The sequence below is a fragment of the Zingiber officinale genome, chromosome 2B (genome assembly GCF_018446385.1).
Source record: "Zingiber officinale cultivar Zhangliang chromosome 2B, Zo_v1.1, whole genome shotgun sequence".
NCBI classification, from domain to species: Eukaryota; Viridiplantae; Streptophyta; class Magnoliopsida; order Zingiberales; family Zingiberaceae; genus Zingiber; species Zingiber officinale.
Genome location: NC_055989.1, coordinates 92,861,287 through 92,881,630, shown reverse-complemented (window position 1 = coordinate 92,881,630; position 20,344 = coordinate 92,861,287). Strand labels below are relative to the sequence as shown.

The following is a 20,344-nucleotide window of genomic DNA, read 5'->3' as shown; positions in this document are numbered from 1 at the left end:
TAGTAAATCACATTTAGTATTTTAGAATTAGGAAAAGTAACGATTGCTTTGATATTTTCTTTTGATTTTCTTGTTCCATTTGTCTAAGATAATCATGTTTCTTTGAACCCCTTCTTAATTATAGATTAAACTTTTAAATTCTATAAATTACTACTATATAATCACAATGCATAACCTTAAAACCATGTAAATAACATGTAATCACAATATTAAATTTGGTCTTTAGCTCTTTCTTTATCACGACACACCAACATATAATGCATACCTAACTTACCACATAAATTTGTGTTTTATAATTTGATATTTGTATCTTATTTTTTAAAAAAAATAATACAAATTTTGTATATATCTTCTCATGTTAGAAACACATTACCTTATCGCATATCCAATGTTATATATATATATATATATATATATATATATACAACACTATTGGTGTTAGAAACACATTATCCTATCACATATCCAATGTTATATATATATATATATACCACTATTGGTGTTGGTTTACACGCCAACATGTTGGTATTGGTCTAATGTTGGTTTGCGAAAACCAACACTAACGTGTTGGTGCATAAATTAGCACCACGATTGGTGTTGATTTTCGTAAATCAGCACCAACATGTTGATGTGTAAATTAGCATCACAGTTAGTGTTAACTTGCAAATTAATACTAACGTGGTAAACTAGTACAATGTATCTGTGGCGCATGTAAATCAACACCAACGTATTTATTGAGAGAGAAATAAAAAATTCAATTTTAACTATGTCAAATGATCCATGGGATGTGGTCCTCAATTGTGTGTGTATATATGAATTGAATTTTTTATTTCTCTCTCAATAAGTACGTTGGTATTGATTTACATGCATCACAAATACGTTGATACTAGTTTACCATGTTAGTATTAATTTGCACAAGCCAATACTAACTGTGATGCTAATTTACGCATCAACACGTTAGTGCTGATTTATGAAAATCAGCACCAACCGTGGTGCTAATTTATGCACCAACACGTTAGTGCTGGTTTGCGTAAATCAACACTAGACCAGCACCAACATGCTGGTGTGTAAACCAACACCAATAGTAGTGCTGGTGCGTACACCAACACCACTATTGATGTTGGTTTACGCAAACTAGCTACGCATCAGCACCCCTATTGATGTTGATTTACGCAAAGTAGCATCACGTTTGATGTTTATTTGATGCAAATTAGTACCAACATGCTAACATGCTGGTGCTATCACAATTGTTTACCATAATAATTTGAATATCACCAAGAAAGATTATTATAAGTAGAAACCTTCACACAAAATTCAAATAAAAATTCCATAACTTTTAAATCAATTTATTAGCCATTAATTAGGCAAACGCAATATTTAAAAAATCAACTCTTGCCTTGTAAGTGATCCAAGTGCATTGTAAAAATATCCAAAACAGATTAAAAGTGAGTATTTGGCATGAACTTCAAATGTCTGGAATATTTTATAACCTCAAATGAATGACATATTTCCTTTGTTCTCAAAAGTGCGTGTCATCCTAAATTGTCTCATATAATCATTAAATTTTTTGAGCTAATTTCACTTTGTATCTGAAATTACAATGAAGTGCTCAAATTTTCAATGATACGAAGAATCCTGAATCTAACAAGTCAATGGAGGTTTACTGAAGGTAAAAAAAACACCAAGCAGCAGCAGGAAAATGTAACACCAAGCACAAACAACACTTTTAAATAAAAGATTGATAGGAGACAGAATTGTTCATCCAGACTGCCAAAGAAACAAGAAGAAGGAACAAAATTCTCTTACTCTGAGGAACGAGTTTAGAATACTCGGTATGGCTTCCCCATTGTGTTCTCAGGTACAGGCACTTCACCTGAAGAACAAATAGGAAAATATATACTTAAATTCTGCGAGAATCTTATTTGAACTCTATAAAAAAAACTAGAGATAATAATTGGACTAGAAAAACAGGAAAAATATTGAAAGACAAAGAAACGCACATTTTGTCAGTGCTTCTTAAGCAAAGAGACAAGACAATTAACACTGAGTTGAGCATTCTGTTGGATCACCTTTTCTTCCATTGCGACATTACCAACTACAGCAGTTGCCCGTGCAAAGAGCTTTCTTGAGTTGGAATTTCATCGTAGCTTTTGTTTCATTAACTTTGGATTCCAAAGATTCCTGGTGAGTAACCAAGGTAGGAAACTTCCTTGCATGGAAAATTCAAAACCAAAGATGAAAGAGTAGATATTGTTGAAAAGCAGACAAAAGTCTCAGGAAGGATATGTAAACAGATTGATCGTTTAATTATAAATTCTAAACTCAGAAAGACTGACAAAGTTCAAAAAGGATACTTTAAGATGAAGAGCTAAACCTAAAAGAAACTGAGTTAAAAATAATAATAATGATGATGATGATGATGATGATGATGATACAAGAAATAGGAAATACAGAAGATAAAGAGTCATTAGCAGAGTTAGTACTAAATTATTATGCAAGTTACATCCTTTCATTGAGGTATCTCACCTCATTCATTCACTTCAGAGAAAAACTATAGCCATCAAATAAAATAGGACAAATTACGTCTGTGGTCCTTGAACTTTTTCAATTACCTAGTTTTTGACCTAACTTTTTTTTCTTGAACAAATCAGCATTCAACTTTTTTTTTTGACTGGTCACTTGTATATTACACGGTGGAGAAAAGTAAATCAACATTTCAGTATTTATAAAAAAACTAGGATGAGCCAATGGATCTTATAACCCAAGACAATATATAAAAAATTAGTTCTTGCGTTTAAGTATATCAAACAAACCTGCAAGCAACAGGAGAAATTATTTACCTCTTCAATATGCTGTGCATCCCCAAGGATACACGCTTCATTTTAGGGCGAGGAATATGAGGCAGCCTAACAGATCCACTAAACCTCCTGTCCTTCTTAGGATCATAATTCTTTAGCCCTATATGTAAATAGTCTCTGTAAAGTTACGCTTCTTCTCCAGAGCATCACCCACAACTTGAGAAATTGCTTCCTTTGGGACTTCTGTTTGTAATTTGCTAATACAATAACAATAGTGTTACTAATGCATTTTCAATATGATAAACAGAGACAAAAAGGCAGTAGGTGACCCTAGTAACTTAAAAATTAGGGTCTCGATAAATCTCTCTATTTGCTATCAATAAATTTATAGAAATTAAAATTAGATCCTGAAAAGCGAGTGCAGATTAAGGAGAGTGGTCTTTGCAGTAGATGAGAGTATCGCTGTATGTGAGAAACCATGCTAAACTATGTTTTAAAAATTGGACCGGTCACTGAACTGGTACGATGATCGAGTCAAGGTTTTTAAGATTTGACCGGTTAAACCAATGGTTCAACCATTATATATATATATAAATCATACTTCAATAATTAAAAATCATATTTTAATCCTGATCTGATTCAACCTACGATTTTAACCGATTTCAAACGATTTTGATCGATTTTAACTGATTTTAAGCGATTTTGACAGGTTTTCAACGGTTTTGACCGATTTTGACCCATTTTTTTTTTTTTTGTGTGTTTTTCGGCTTTAATGATGAACTGGACCGGATCACGGTTCAACCGGTCAGACCAGCAGGTCCGGTCCGGTTTTCTCAACACTGTGCTAAACTAGTCAAAACGGCGTAAACAAACTTAGATTAATACATGGAACTTTATGGGTGCATATACAGTAAGTACACGAGCCTACGAACTAAGACGTTGAGCTGGGGCCATTGCACTCCACGAGAAGAAGCAGAGCAGGATGAACGAGGAGGAGAATCAACTTGGCCTTCACCAAGTGCTGCTATTGCAGCGTCGCAGATTGCTCGTGGCCCTGTGCGCATTTACGCGTGCCTGTTCCGCCATCGCCTCCATCAACTGCAAACAGAAGGCCCACACAATGTGAAGCAAATATGCGTGCAGACGTGCAGTCGAGAAAAAAACTAAAGAGCACAGCCATCACGTAGAAAATTAACACGGACCAGTTGTTTCCTTAACGTTGTTACTCTCGTCTGCCGAGCAAAATGACCCTTGTTAGCATCGGATTAATTTTAGTTTTTATCAGGAAAGTATGTGTTGTGGTGGTGGGTTTCATTGCCTGACCTGCTCTTCTCTGAGTCTGGAATTCTCTTCTTTCAGCTGGTTGAGCTCCGCCTCCAGCTCCACTGTGTATGCCTGTAACACGGCGTTGAATGCTTTATTGAGGCATTAATACAATCAGGTTATGCCACAGGTAGTGTACGGTACCTGTTTCCTGGCACGGGATCTCGCAGCGGATTCTCGATTCTTGATCATTCTTCTCTGTCGCCGCTCGACCACCTTGTCTGCGCCCGCCCTGTCGGCTGGCCGTTTCCTTCCGCCGCCTCCGAAGCCGTTCCAGGACCCTTCGCCTGCGTATCCTCCCACTGTGTTCTCCACCTGGCCCGCTATTCCCTCCGACGACAGCGGGCTCGCCGGTGATCCTGCCCTGGTCGAACCGTATCCATTGCCCATCCTTCCTCCGAACCCGTTCCCCAACGGGTACCCCCCGTTGCCGACCATCGCCGAGGATGCCGTCAAACCGGCCTGCTGGTTGGCGTATCCCGACATGCTCACCACGTGCCCGAACCCAGCCATTCCATACTGCTGCGCCGCCGCTACCGGCTGCGGGTGAGGTGATGGCGCCTCCGGTGGACCGTACCCCTCGCGGACCACGCCTGCTTTTATGAGGAAATCCTCGAGAGTCATCTCCCCGAAGGTGGGTTGACGATGCGCGTTCCCGGCGCTACCATCCCGGTGAACGGCCTGCTCTTGTTGCGCACGGAACGCCGCGTCCCGGTGGATCTCCGTCCACACCTCGTCCACCGTCTTCCTCGACAGCGGCGTGGGCAACGTGAGCGACCCCTGCCTGCGAAGCGGCTGCGCCACCCCCGGTCCACCTCCGTTACCGTATTGGAGATGGTTGTCGGCGGCGTCCGCCGCCGCCGCCTGAACCTCCTCTACGTTCCAGATGTTTGTGAGGAACTCGTCCATGTTCATGGAGCCGAAAGTCTTTCCGGGCTCGCACACAGCGTTCTGAATCTCGTCGAGGGTGAGCGAGTAGATGGAGGTCTGCCGCATCAGAGGGAACTCGAGGTCTAGCTCCCGTGCCGCCACCGACTGCTTCCCTTCCTCCTGAGGGAGGAGCTGGCGATGGACCGGGCCAGGATTCCTGTGCTCCGACGTGACCTCGGCGTCCTCAGTCGCCAGGTTCTTGTAATCCGAAGGAGAAGCCATATACGCAATGTGTCCACCGCGCGAGCTCTGGTTTGCTTAGTTTCACTGCACGCGGATAAAACGAAGGTAGCAAGAAGAATCTGGCAAATGGCGACAAAGATTTAAGTGCTTTTGGCTCTTGGTACACGAATTGGGTAGTGCATCAATGACTAGAAACTAGAAACGGAAGCCGCTCGAAGACTCCACAAAAAATAAATCAGTTTGAAAGCGAACACAAGAAGCAAAATTAAACAAAGAACTCGGTGTCCATGAATCCAGATTCGAGAAATGCTTAATTCAATTAGAATGCTCAGAAAGGTTTTGTGTAGTTTCCCAACCGAAAAAGGTATGCAAATTTACCACAGACGAAGATAGGCAGAGTGCCTTCACTGGCATGCATGCAGCATGGATGAGTCCACGCCTCGCCCATCTTTGCGTGATCCGCACTACACGCCACAAGGCTTTACTTGCATTTCTAGGCATTCAATTAGTTTCCGAAACAGACTCTGAAAACTTTGATTTCCAAGCAGGGAATCTGCTGCTTTAGTGAAACGAAAATCCAAAACCATCTCCGGTTTGGAACAATTCAAAGACAAAAAAAAAAAAAAAGAACTGATAACGCTCTGCAAAAATCAGAGAGGGATGAACAATCTTTGCCTCGACTCTACTTGATACGAAAGCGCGCCACCATTAACAAAATCTATAGGGCACGTAGAATACTAAATTTCCGGTACCAAAAAACCCCCAAAATCCAGATTGAAAGAGAGGAAAGAAAAGGCGTTCGAGCATGATCCAAATATGAAGTGTATGGGTGGATAGGTTAATACCTCAGGCAGATTCGCCATTGACATCGCCACCATGCAGATCTGAGATCAGAAGAGAAGACGCCGCAGATAGCAGAACCCGCCGCCGCCGTCGTCCGCTGTCACCGTCGCTCTTCGCGCCGCTGGGTATTTATTTATAGACAGGTCTCAGTCAGTGGGTGGCATTTCATTTACCGTGACCCTAGTGGACCGTCGGCGCGGGTCCCGCGGAGTCAGGATTCCGCTCGCGGGATAAAAAGTGAGTTCGAGCGTTGGGAAGAGGTGCGCCGGCGTCCTTGACACGTACGTGACACGTGCCGGCACCAGGCGCTACCCACCGCCACAACTGCCATATCTGATGTCATTCGCCGCTCCGGATTGGGGATTGTGTTTCGGTAACGGGCCGAATAGTAAGGAGCCCATTAATAATTTTTTTTTAATTTAGGCGTGTAAATTTTACTTCATTAATTATGAAAATAGATTATTTTTTTTAATTTTAAATTCAAAAATTTTAAAATACTCAATCTCTTATCTATTCGATTATAGTTTGACCAGGGCTCCGGGGTGCAGGATTCCGCTACGATATATTTATAGAGGTTTTTTTTTTTATTATTATTAATAGAGCACACAATCATATGCTAAGTTTTGGCCATCATATTTCTCAATTTATGTTAGTGATGATTAAAAATTTTAATAGAACTGAATTAGTCATTTACGTTTAATATTATCTGGTTCATCGTATTTTTAAAAATCAAATGCTAAATTATAAAAAATTGGTTGCTAATTTTATTATAAATTTTAATTAATACATCTTAATATTCTATTAAAAAACTTTACATATAAAAATAATATCAATCATCAATTATCAATCAACATCCAATACAAATCAAAATTAATTTTATTAACATCCAAAATTATACAATTACAATATCAATATTAATATGACACCAAATGTTTGTCCATTACTAACACGTTCAAAAACATCAAAAACAATATTACACCAATATGATACCAACCATCTTTCTGGAACTCGTAGTAGAGAATTGTGAGCTTTTCTCGTTAGCACGCCTTTCCCTATGAGTTAAATCCTGTCATGTGAAAAATTATAAAATCACATAATGTGAATAATAATATATCAGTTTAAGAAATCAAAGAAAATATGGATAGATTGAAGTGTGGTAATATGGTCAACTGAAATTATAAAAGCCATAGTTTGGTTAAATATGTATCATTGTAATATTGTATCAATAAAACTCAACAGAATATTTAGGACATGAACAAGACAATCAATATAGTAGAAGGACTTTCTAATAACATGGAGAATAACTAATAAAAAAGATCTTACTTGAATGTCAAGCTCCCTGGTTGGACAGATAATCATGACCCCAGTCCCATTTTGAGGCAGAAAACAAATATTATGCAGCAATTCAACGATAGGTATAAGGAAAGCAAATGTTTTTCCTGATCCTGTCCTTATGCACTCATACGTTGATTGAAGGAATTTAAATTATATGATATTCTCATAGTTTTATTTTTAAACTTTAAAAAAGCCTCATACCGAAAGCTGATCTTTATTGTTTAAGAGTGAAACTATTAATTATCTCTTAATTTTATTCTTCCATCTACCTAATAATAATTATTTTAATCTATAAAATTTAGTTTCTAAAATTGGATAAGGAAACTTTTTAGTTATAATATAATTTTTTATTTTAAGATGGTTGGATTTTTTTTATTTACGCATAAATTTCTACCAATTCTAACATTGAGATAAGATTAAAGCATTAATTCTAAAACTATATGATCTTGTATGAAAGCAGTAGAACTCAAGAATAACGTGTACCTCTGTTGGTGATGGACCCCCTTTATATAAATCTTTGGTGGGTAATGTGCACGTTGCTCGAGGTATGAGCACGTTCTCCAATATATCCTATGAAAGGATATGTAATTAGGAAAACGTGTGACATCATACTTTAACGGGACATGCATATCCCTGACAAAACAGTAGATCGCTTCCACTGTACGATTGGCCTGCCGACCATGTCTGGTGTCAACGACATTATCTCTTAGAAGGATGTCAATAGATACGCCAATAGTCTCGCTACTTGACTGAGCAGAGTAGCCACTTGACCGGGACTCCTCCCTTCCATCGATGGTCGGGTCCCTCTGCTTGGCCAAGCGGGGTAGCCGCTCGACCGGGACTTCTTCGCTCGGTCAACATCAGCTGCTCTTCTCTGCGGTGACTGTGTAGCAGCATGCCCTCCTCGTTCGGACAAGCTCTCCAGTCTCCTTAGCGTCCCACTGCTCCACACTGACCGTCTGGCTGTCTTACATCTCATCCTCGAGTTGGACGAGTTGTTTGCTCAGATATGTCTCTCGCCGATCGGACACTGACTGACCCGATCAGCCATTGCAATTATCCTCTATTCAACCCTTGGACACCTGGGCGTTGACCACCTTGACAGTTGCCCCCATGTCAGGTGGGCCTCCCTCTATTGCCGCATCACTATGGATATAAATTCTTTTTCCATTCCTACACTATTAAATTATCTAAGAATAACAAATCTATTTGTAATTAATTTTATTCGGAATGCAAGAGGTGTTTACAAAAAATAATCATTTGAATTCTTAATAAAAGAACATTGACAGTGAAGAAAAATTTAACTTGAGAATGCAAAGAAATAAGCAGAGTAATGTAACAAAAAATCTTGACACCAAACTAGGAAATAATAAAGAAGTATAGTCTAATCAGCTTACCTCCATAATCCTCATTTTTAATATCAACATAAGAATATAGAAGAACGAAGAGAACACCAGAAAAATCTATCACAAAATATATCCATTTGAGTTTGAACAACTTAAACAATATATTCAACAAAGTGGTTAAGAATTAAAATATTTTTATCAAAAAAAAATGATATTACTTATGTTCTAATTCACTTGATAAGAAAAATTAAAACTATAAATGAATTAAATTTTATGTATAAGAATCATGTCAATAACAAAAATTAAAAATGCTATAGAATTTTAAAATTCCAAATTGACCAAGGCATCATGTGGCGACCAAAAACTTTTCATGGAGAATGACCTCCTTGATTACTCAGTACAGAAAGCAAAACAAATTTTGGTTTATAAAAACTTAAACATCATAGAAACAGAACAACATTATTTTTCTCTTTAAATAAATAAAAAATGAGGATTTTTTTTATAAAAATGTTAGTTCCTCATAATTAACACAAACTTCGATCTTGTTGGATGTCTCCTCATCAATTTCACATCAAAATCCAAAGTATCACTCATATGAGACGTTGTAAACCTTCTTCTTCACTTCCTCTCCACTAAATCAAAAGAAAAAATGACAGTGAATGTAGAGGATATAGCTAAATTGTCGACTATAATACACCTAAAAAAAATACAAAAGTAACTCATTTAAATTTTCTTTGTGATGCACTTTTAAAGGCAAAATCATCAATAATAGCATCATATTCAATGTTTTCCAAAATATTCTTTTCAATATATAAAAGTACTAATCCATTTAGTCTATCTTGAGTCATTATGGTTTGTAAATAAGATTTTATTAATTTTAATTTTGAAAAATTTCTTTTAACAGATGCTACTATCACATATATTGTTAATAATATCCTAAAAGTAATTATCACATTTCGAAACATATTTATTGTTTTTAAAAACTTTAATATTTGAATGGAAGACCATTTTTTATTTGTTTCACAAGATTCATCTCGTAACATTACTTGCAAAACTTGTAGTTCTGAAAACATGTATTTTGCATCAATATCAAAAGTGTCACCATTCCTTAAAGTATTTTCAACATTCACACAAAAACTCATCAACTCATTATCATCCAATGAAACTAATTTTGCAACATTATACAAGAACCCAAATATAGATTCAAAATATTACAATTGTTCATACATACTCTTCAATTGCCCAAGAGCAATATTGATCACTAAGATAAAATAATCTATTTGAAAAGACTCTTCCCGTGATTGATTTTCTCTTTCAGTGTTAGTAATTTTATCAAAATATCTCTTTCTATAAATTCTACATTTGTATAAAATACAAACTCAATTTCCATATTAGATGCTATTTTTTTGCATTAACCATAGCAGAAACAAAACCATTTTCTCCATATTTTTTAGAAAATGAAACAAGACCAGACAATTTTTTTACAGCAATATCAAGATGCATATCCTCTAACTATAAATTTTTGCTAAGTTAATTTTATGCAAAATATCATGTCAAATAACAAGGCTTAATATAAATACAAAACATGAAAGTTCACTAGACGCTAATGTTTTAGTATCTCTACTTAATTTGCTATCTTCACTTATTTTTGCTAATTTAAACAAAGCTCCTCTGATTTAGGAAGCTTAAGATAGTATTGTTTTGACTGTTTAAATATATGATTTTCACATCTTATAGTTGACAATGATTTTAAAGTTAATCCATCAATATATTCAAGCAAAACATTCTATCTTTTTGCTGAATTAGAGAACACAGTGTACATACATTGACATGCTCCAAAAAATGATTTTGCTTTAACAAAAGAATTTGTTATGTCACAAACAACTAAGTTAAGAGAATGAGAACCACATGGAATGTAAAATGCTCTAGGATTAATGTCAAGCAATCTCCTTTGCACACCTTGAGTTTTGTCTTTCATATTAGATTCATTATCATAACCTTACCCTCACACATTATCAATATCAAGTTCTAAAGATTGTAAAACAACTTGCAATTCATTGAAATGACTTAAACCAGCTATATCTCCTACATTTACAAATTTTAAGAAATGCTCTTCTATTTTAATTGGAGTCTTTGAAATATTTACACATTTTAATATGATAATCATTTGTTTTTATGACTTGCATCTGGTGTACAGTCAAGAATTATTAAAAAATATTTTACTTATTTTACTTTTTTTAATTATAACATTCTTGACTTTAGAGGCTAGAATAGATATTAACTCGTTTTGAATTTATGACTAAGATAATGAGAATGCATCTTTTCATCTTGAATGAGTCAAAAATATTCTTGCATTATTGGCTCAAAATCTGCAATCATTTCAAGTAGAACAAAAAAATTATTATTAATATCTTCATAAATTTTGTCATGTATACCACGAAGTGCCAAATTATGTATAACAAGACATTTGACAACAACTATTCTTAGCATAATGTGTTTTTAATGTTTTGTGTCTTTTTTAATTTGTTCTTATATTTCCTTATCAATTGTCAATGTTTTATTTAATATCATTTGTAGTTCAACAAAAGCTCTCAGATTAGTGAGGTGTTCAACACTATTCATGTTGTTTAAATTTGTCACATAAATGTTTCTAGTCATTAACTTCTCTTGCTAAATTACTTTAGGTGTGTATTATTTAAATAATTTACGACAAATACAAAATACTTTGTCCAATTCCTTTTAGTACACTAACCATTTTTTATCACAAGTTTCACCATTTGGTAACATTTGAACATAGTAAGTATGAGAAAAGTGTCAAGATTCTTTATCCAAAGGAAACTTGAGAATATCTTCTCTTTTAGGACCTCTTTCCACAAGTAAATCTCTCATTTTTGTATCAAAAGTATCCTAAACTCTTGGATTAAATATGTTCAAATCATATCTAGGTGTCAAACATTGATATTTGTTTGTACACCCATCATCACAATAATTATCAATATCTTTAGTTTTGTCAATTTTAATTTCATCTAAATCATTAAAATCTATATTATCTTCATTCTCATTGTCTACAAATTTATCATTGTCATCACTTTCATTTCTCACAAATTCTTTATTTCTATTATTCTTGTTTTCAACAAAATCTTCATTTATATTTGATTTATTAGTTAAAATCTAAACCAAGCTTTCCGTTATGTTATGTGATTCTTTACTAAAATATTTATTCAATGAATCTCGTAAGCTTTAGACTATCTCTTCTTCTTTTGTCTTTTTTGTATCCAAAGAGTTATTTCATGATGATAGATAATTATGAACAATAAGTAATAAATAAAGAATAATAAAACTTGATATGGAGAATTTTTCTTTGATTCAAAATCCACTTATATAAGACCTTACACAAATATCTTGCAAGTTTATAAACAACACAATAATTCAATTGTTTAGGAGTTAGGACATGTACAATTAAAGACACAAGTATATCAACTTTATTAAATAAATTAAAATATAAATATACTTGAAAACAATAGTGATCAAATGAAAATTGACCAAAAGCCGATGTATTTTCCTTCTTAAGATTTAAGTGTTTCTTGAGTTGATATAATTGAAAGCAAACAATTAGTAATCCTGGGATCACAATCAAGAACCACCATCAATTTGCCTCTTCAAAACAACAACAACAACAACAACAACAAGAAGAAGGTGGAGGAATTCGGTTCAAGTAGAAACAATCGCCATGACCATTAAGGTGAGGAGGGATCGAAGGTGTTTGGATCATATTATAAAGATCCCCCCCTCTCTCTCACACTCATGGGACTTGTCTGTGGAGTTCGGGTTTCTACTTCTTGATGGCTTTTAAGGCAAGGGTCAAAGGGAGGAGTAAAAAGTAATGATTACACTTCAAAAAAGTACTAATTGCCTTACATCTCTAGTGTACAACTATTATATTCAATTAAGGTTCCAAAAAAGGATAGTAGAAAAATAATTGATATTTTTTTATAGTGAAACTACCAACTACCTTGCAACTATATAAACATATTATAAGTACCATGAATTAGTTTTGATGTGGTTAACTAGATTAAGTTAGATTATGTTGTATTTAATCCTTGTTTCTAAGTGTGCAGAAGCTTAGAAACATAAGAAGTCAAGTGAAAGATGTAGCTAGCAAGAAGGATAACATAGGAAGAGAGTTGACGGGCTCGGTGCGTCCGAGGGATGAGATGTTGCGGAAGAGTATGCTGGCAGACGAGAAGGAAGAGTGCGGTCCTTCCAAGAGACGAAAAGCTAAAGTGGAAGACTGCTCGAGGAGAAGACTAGAGTTGCGTTTGGGTGAGCTCAACTCTGAAAGGTTGGAGGATCACCCAAGCAACCAGAGAAGGAGGCAACGATCGAAAAAGGAGCCAACGACCGAAGAAGGTGTCAGACGGTCAGCAGAGGCTGACTGCTTTAGGTGCTCGGACAAGATGGTCTGGGCGCCCGGACAAGATGGTCTGGGCGCTCGGACCACTAAGACCCCTCACAAGCGTCCCATCACAGTGTCGTTGCTGTACATCACCTTTGAGTCCACGTCAACAACGATCTGGGTGCCCGGACAGGGTTTAGGCGCTTGGACATCAAAATATTCAATCTCGAAACCGTTGCGAAGCTGTTATGTGGTGATAAAGTTTTTCTTGCTAGGGGCGTTCGGAGAGGATCTAGGCGCTCGGAGTTGCGACGTCATCAAATAGCTAGTTTCAACCAGTGGGCTATAAATAAAGCCCTAGTCTTTTTCATTCAATACAACACTTACTGTAATCGAAATTCTATTCTATTCTTCAAGTTCTACGCTTTCAACGTCCTGTATAAGGCTTCTCTGCCTCTGACTTATGTCGAAGGAGTCTGCTAGTTGTGCTTCACTTGTCTTAGATTAGCAACCTCCCCAGTTGCAAATCAAGTAAACACTTTTGTCTCATACTTATTTTTATGCATTTTAGTTTTGTTTATTAAAAGTGTTTGTATTAACTTTAGTTGAAAGTTCTGAGAAGAGTATTTTTGTAATTTCAAGTAATTTACCTCCTCTTGCCGGTCGCACCTAGACCAACAATTGGTATTATAACAAGGATGCTTCAGAAAGACTAACCATCAACCGAAATAAAGAAATCTATGGTCAGACCAAGCTTTAACCCGCCAAAATTTGAGGGGAAGTTTACACACTGAAAAATGTCGAATGGAGGTATTTCTAAAAACTAATTTTGAAATGCTTTTAATAATCAAGTATGGTTTTGTAGTTCCCAAGGATCAATAAGGAGAAGAGAAAGAAGAAAACCTTTGGATGAAGAAGGGACAAAGTGACTTCGTAGCCAACAACAGAGCAGAATATCACTTGCTAAGTGTATAACCGTCTCAAAAAGTTAACCGTATTGGAAGCCACACCTCAACCAAAGAACTTTGGGAGAAATTCTTAGAGCTCCATGAAGGCATATCCGAAGCGAAGCTTACAAGATAGGATATTCTTCAGAGTAAGCTAACAAACATTCACTTAAAAAAAGGTAAGACAGTGACTCAACTACACATGAAGATCAAGGAGTTGATTACCGGACTGATCAATATTAGTGAAACGGTTACCAACCGGGACTCAGTTCACTACATGCTCAATGCGTTTCCCAGAACTCTAGAGTGAACCTCAATAATAGATGTCTAGTATATATCTAAGGATTTGGAGGTTAGTATCTTAGATAAATTTTCTTCAACTTTTAAATAACATAAATCTAGATGTGCAAGTACAAGAAAAGAGCCAAGTCAGAATTTGGAACTAAAAGCCAATGAGAAGAATGAGCCAGAGCAAAAAAAAAAAAAAGATAATTCTTGATGGATGCAGCGATGGAGGGAGGCCTATCTGGCACGAGGTCAACTGTTAGGGTGGAGGTCAAAGTCAAGGTGGTCAATGCCTGAGTGTCAAAGAGCTGAACGGAGGACAATTGCAATGGTCGGTCGAGCGGTTAGGCCCCGACCGATAGGAGATGGGTTCGAGCTGACCCCCATTCCGGCCCGGGATGATACGCAAGATAGCCGACACTCAAATGGAGTAGCAAGATGCCGAGGGAGATAACATAGCTGGTTTGAACGGAGAAAGATATGTTACTACACGGTCACCGCATTGAAGAACCACCGAGGCCGATAGAGCGGAGGAGTCTTGACCGAGCGGCTACCCACTCAGCCAAGCATCGGGACTTGGCCATAGATGGAGTGGAGCCCCGACCGAGCAGCTACCCAGTTTGGCCAAGCAACGGGACCACTGTAGTATCTCTCGACATCCTTTTGGGAGATAGTGTCGTTGATAAGAGGTATGATCGACAGGCGGATCGTACGGCAGAAGCTTCTACTGTCGCGTCAGGGATATGCATGTCTTGTTAAGGTATAGTGTCAGAGGTACTTTCCTGACAATGCCCTTTCATGAGACACATGGGAGAGCATGCCCATGCCTCAAGAAGTGTGCATGGTGCCCACCAGGGCTCTATATAAAAGGGGTCCATCACCGACAGAGGTATGTGCTATTCTTAAGTTCTACTGTTACTCCATTTTTCTCCATATTCTGGTGACTGACTTGAGCGTTAGAGGGTCAACGCTGAAGACCCCTTCCTTGGCCTGACACTAACATCATTTGTTTTATAGAGCGGAACAAAGTCCACATCAGATTAGCGAAACCGCCACCTTCTAGCTTTCCAGCTTCACGCTTTCGGACATGATCATTGAGTATATCCCTACACGTGTTATGTTTGTAGATCCTTTTATGAAATCATTGACTAAACAGTCATTTTAAGGATATACAAAATCTTTAGGACTTCGTAAAATGTAACACATTATAAAAGCAATCAAATGTCATGATCTATTCAATATATATGTTGTTACATTTTGGATAAATGTTTTAGTGAGTATGTTGACAAATTTTAGATTGGTCCACTCACATGGACAATCATATCTATTTGTTAGTATAAATAGAGGTGGTCTCCTCGGGATGGTCTAGTGACTAGCGCATGAAGTGTTGCCAACTTGAGGTCTCGGTTCGAATCTCGGCATAGCTGAGGTAAATGTCTCCCTCATGCGCTAGTCACTATTTTAAGGGCTAGTAGCCACTCACGATTTACCTCCTCCATGTTGACCCTAGGATGGGTTGGCGAAGGTGTTGGGGGCGAGCGCAGTCGCCTTTTGCCAACTAGTATAAATAGATATAATATCATTATTTATGAGACAACTTATATAGCTATGAATAGAGACATACCCATAAGTTCGGGTCTCTTTAATAATTATGTTAAGATGAGATCATTTTTATATTGATAATGATCGAAGTAAATGAATCCACCATTTACTAAATTTGCTAAAGGTCATATTGGAATTCATAAGTCGAATTCAGGATTAGACATTAGGTATATCTAGATTAAAATCTATATGATGTTAAATTTTGAGAAAAATATACACTCTTTATTGGTAAAAAGAGAAAACTATCATAGAATGTTATTCATGCCACATGTGATTTGGTGACAATAAGGGCAATAAGAGAATAAATCATTGCTTCTCTACTATGTGAGCCCCTTGAGATTATAAGTTAATCTCAATTTTATCCTAAGTGACTATTTAGCTGTTTACTTGAAGTTCTCATAAGTGTTTGCTACTTTAGTATGTATTCTATTGGCTATGGATGATTCGATCTATGAAGCATAACTAGGAAAGCGACTGATTAACATGAATATAGTTTAGCTAAAAAGGAAGATTAAAATTGATTTACATCTTTGATATTTATTCAATGGTCGACCAATTATATTTTTTTTATTGAATACTTAAAATGTGATTATGAATAATTATATTAATTGGAGATAATGGATATGTTCTTGACATATTAGTCATTATGAGGGATTAGAGATCTTCATATTGATGTAAATGATTTACTCTGGGGTAAAGACAAGTTTAATGTCTCTGATTCATTTAATAGAGTAGTTAAGTTAAGTATAACAACTTTCTTAGCAGTAATTGCTCAGTGTGCTTGCTGTTGCACGAATTATTTTCTCTTAAGTATGAATTGAATTTTTTTATATGATCTTTGTGAGTAGATAACCTTTATGAATTGACTTAGGTGAGTGGAGATGTTGGACATTATTTATCGAGTGAGCATTAGTTGTCCACTCATCTTCCTCTATTAAGAAGGTAGGGGAAGAGATTGTCTTCTCATCTTCATCTATTTCGAAGGTAGTATTGGGAGATTATTGATGTAATTGTCCTAAGGTCAAGGTTGACAAATTTGACAAAAGTCGAATGGATTCAAGCTTGAGTTTTGATGTTTGGACAATATATGAGCAGAAGTCAAATAGATCAAGGTTGACCAGATATTTGACGATATGTAAGAGAAAAGTCAAGTATGTCATGGAGGACTGGATACTTGACAAGGAAGTCCTAATTGGAGGTTAGGTAAGCCAAAGTCCTAACTCAAGGGTTAGGTAAGGGTAAAGTCTTAATTGGAGGTTAGGCAGGGCAAAGTTCTAACTCGAAGGTTAGAAAAGGGTAAAGTCCTAACTGTGATTAGCCAAAGTAAGGTCCAAGTGGGTCAAGGAGGACCGCACATTGGTAAAAAAAAGTCCAAGTGAGTCTGAGAGGACCATACATTAGCAAGAGGAAAGTCCTAGCTACGGTTAGGCAAGAAAAAAATCTAAGTGGTCAAGGAGGACCACACTTGGTGATTGGAAGTCCAACGGGAAGTTGGCATGAGATGGAAAGTCCAAGTGGGTCAAAATTTGACTGAACACTTGGTGAGGAAGTCCCAACAGGTCACGGTTGATCAGATGTTAGACAAGAAAATCCTAGACTTGGATTAAGCAAGTTAGAGTTGAGCAATCGATTGACTCTAAGCTAATCGATTAAGAGGTTCTTGCGAGAACATAGAAAGGGCCCGAATTGATTGGTCAATCGATTGGGTCGAACCTAATCGATTGGACCAATCAATTAGGGCCAGGAGTTTTGTGAAAATAAGATTAAATCGATTGATCCAATTGATTCAACCACTGCTAATTGATTGAGTAAATCGATTAGGCAATGTTTTGTCGTGGGGAGGAAGAATCGATTGAGGCAATCGATTAAGACATTTTCGCATATGAATAGAGGGCTGTGAAATCGATTAAAGTCTTCTGAATCGATTAGGATGATTCACCAATTGATTAGAATTTAAAAAAGAGCCGTTCTGTAGGTGCGTGAACAGTTGGATGACGTGATAATCAATTAAGGAAAAGCTGAATTAATTGGGAGGCGTCAAAGAACCTTAAAAAAAGGGTTTTCGTGGATATTTCAAAGCAACTCTCGCATACATCTCGCATACATCTCTCATACCAATTCTTAGGTGTTTAGAGAAGAAGTGTCGTTGCATTTTCCACCACCAAGAGACAATCCAAAGCAAGAAAAGAGCAAACAAAATAAGGTTCATATTGTAAAGTCATTTTTGATTTCTTTATAACCTAGTTTGCGTTTCATGTTTGTATTTATTATATTCAAGCTTGTATGAGGTTAATTTCTCTATCTCTGAAAAGTTTTCGAGAATAAGTGATTTCATAGTGGATGATATAATAAGAGCCAGATCCTTGGATTAGTCATCTCAAAGAGGTGGAGACCAAGTAAAATCTAAGTGTTAGCATTGATAAGTCTTCACTTCAAGATATCCGTTGTAAATTATCAACACGAAGTGATCGAAGCTATTCATCCCCCTACCTTCCAAAGTATCCTAACAAATAGGGGAAGAGGCTATCTTCTACTCCTATAAGTTCGTCTAAGGAATTCATAGAAGGGTGGTGAAAAAACATCAAGAAGATATTGGGATTTGGTTCGTGACCATTAAAAAGTTGTTCAATTCGGTAATCACTCTTCCGATAATAAGTAAGAAGATGAAGATATGCCATATATCCATCATTATAAGTGTTTACTTTTTGATTTTGTATTTCATGTCATAGATCTAACAGTATTGTCTATAATAGATAATATAGTGTTGTTACCTGATGTGGATATAGGTTAGGGGCAAAGAAGAAATTGGGAGGGAGGAAGGAGGGTATTTTAGTCTTTTGGTTGGTTAGGGCTTGAGGAGAAAAGGGGATGCACTGTAGCATGCAAAAGGGACGACGTTTTTCTCCCTGCTTCCGCCGCCAACAGGACGGAGGCATCTTCCTTCCTGTCTTTCGCACGCTCCTCGCCGGTGCCCACTCCGATTTTTGCACGCTCCTCGCCGGCGCCCACTCCGATGTCGGCCGCCACCTCGGTTCCTCTCCTTCTCCACCTCTCTCCGCATCCGTCACGATCGGGAGGAGGGGAAACTTAGAGTCTCCTCATGATGCTGCCATCAGACGAACTTGGCGCCGCCCTCTTAGTCACCTGAGCCCACCAGCCAGCATCGGCAGCCACCCCCTTCTCCTCTCTATGCCACCCTCACCCACTGTAAGACATCACCACCACTGGACCGACCACGTCGCCTACGAGCACCCCTCACCCGAGCCGCCTCAGCTCCCTCCTCTCTGTTCTCCCTCTCCCTTTTCTCCTGTCATCGGGACTCCTCAGCGCCATTATCTCTCTCTCTCCTCTCCTCTCCCCTCGCCGGAGCCGCCCCCGAGCAGTTCCCTTTCCTCCCTCTCGGCGCACCAGCAACCTTCTCTCCTCTCCCCGGCCAACGCCGCTGGATTCGCGCCACTACCAGCGCTAGGCACGCCCGACCATGTCCCCTTTCTCCCGCTGATGCTGTCGACCATAAGCGACCATGACCGCCACGTGCCTTCGCTCTCCCTTCGTCCCTGTCGCACTCCTGCCATCCACCGTGGCTTCGGCAGCAACCCTAGTGCCTCTTCATAACCCTCGGCACTGATCTGGCCTCTAAGCCCTTCTGCCATGGGCCCTGCTATCACCGACACGACCACCTCCACTCCCATTATGTTCCGGCCTTCGTGCCGATTTGGCTTGTATGCTGTCTTTCACTGATCTGGCTTGTGTGTCATGTTTTGGGCCTTCGTGCAGTTATTATTCTATCCTAGCCTGCGTGCTGATGTTTTATCCCGGCCTGCGTGCTGATGTTTTATCCCGGCTTGTGTGTCGATGTTTCATCCCGGCCTGCGTGCCGCGTCTGACTCTACGTTGTCAGATCCAGTCCTCTATCCTGATCGGGCATCGTCTACTCTTCCGGGTCCCGACAACTCGAGCAGTGTAGCATCCGAGGGCGCCCCCTGGGCCAGGGTACGTTTTCCGTACTCGTCCCTCAATTATCTCATTATTATAGTATTCACTTGTCACTCATATATTCGTTGGATCTGCCTCGAGCCTCGGGGTACCAAAGACCGGGGCGACCCGATCGCTGGCTGCAGGTATCGTTGACCAGGAGACTTTTGAAGACTTGGTCAACACAGAAGTCATCTCAGCACACCCTCCTCCGGGACACCGCGACTCGGTCAACATTCCATCCACCTCACCCGGTGGTTCGTCTGACTCAGCTTCTGGATGAGATCAAATTTGGCGTCGTCTGTGGGAATCTTCTCCACCTGTTCTGGGACGTGAAGATGGATGACGTTGGGAGGTTCTCTGCAATTATCACAGTCTCGG

General features: G+C 38.3%; 2 protein-coding genes across 3 annotated transcripts; one reads left to right on the top strand and one right to left on the bottom strand.

Moving 5' to 3' along the window:
• Nucleotides 1-3,643: 3,643 nt before the first annotated feature.
• Nucleotides 3,644-6,212, bottom strand: LOC122046383 (bZIP transcription factor ABI5 homolog). 2 transcript variants are annotated; one of them, XM_042607064.1, is made up of 5 exons: nt 6,080-6,212; nt 4,266-5,318; nt 4,122-4,193; nt 4,001-4,030; nt 3,644-3,896 (listed from the first exon to the last, which is right to left on the bottom strand). In XM_042607064.1, the coding sequence occupies exons 2-5, from the start codon at nt 5,271-5,273 to the stop codon at nt 3,810-3,812; spliced, it is 1,197 nt and encodes a 398-aa protein (XP_042462998.1). In that variant the 5' UTR covers nt 5,274-5,318; nt 6,080-6,212; the 3' UTR covers nt 3,644-3,809. The 2 variants fall into 2 exon arrangements, with proteins under 2 accessions (XP_042462998.1, XP_042462999.1); XM_042607065.1 differs by lacking the exon at nt 4,001-4,030.
• Nucleotides 6,213-18,856: 12,644 nt separating this feature from the next.
• Nucleotides 18,857-19,603, top strand: LOC122048451 (proline-rich receptor-like protein kinase PERK10). Its single transcript, XM_042610016.1, has one exon. It carries the CDS (start codon nt 18,857-18,859, stop codon nt 19,601-19,603), a length of 747 nt encoding a protein of 248 aa, XP_042465950.1.
• The last annotated feature ends 741 nt before the right edge of the window (nt 19,604-20,344 follow it).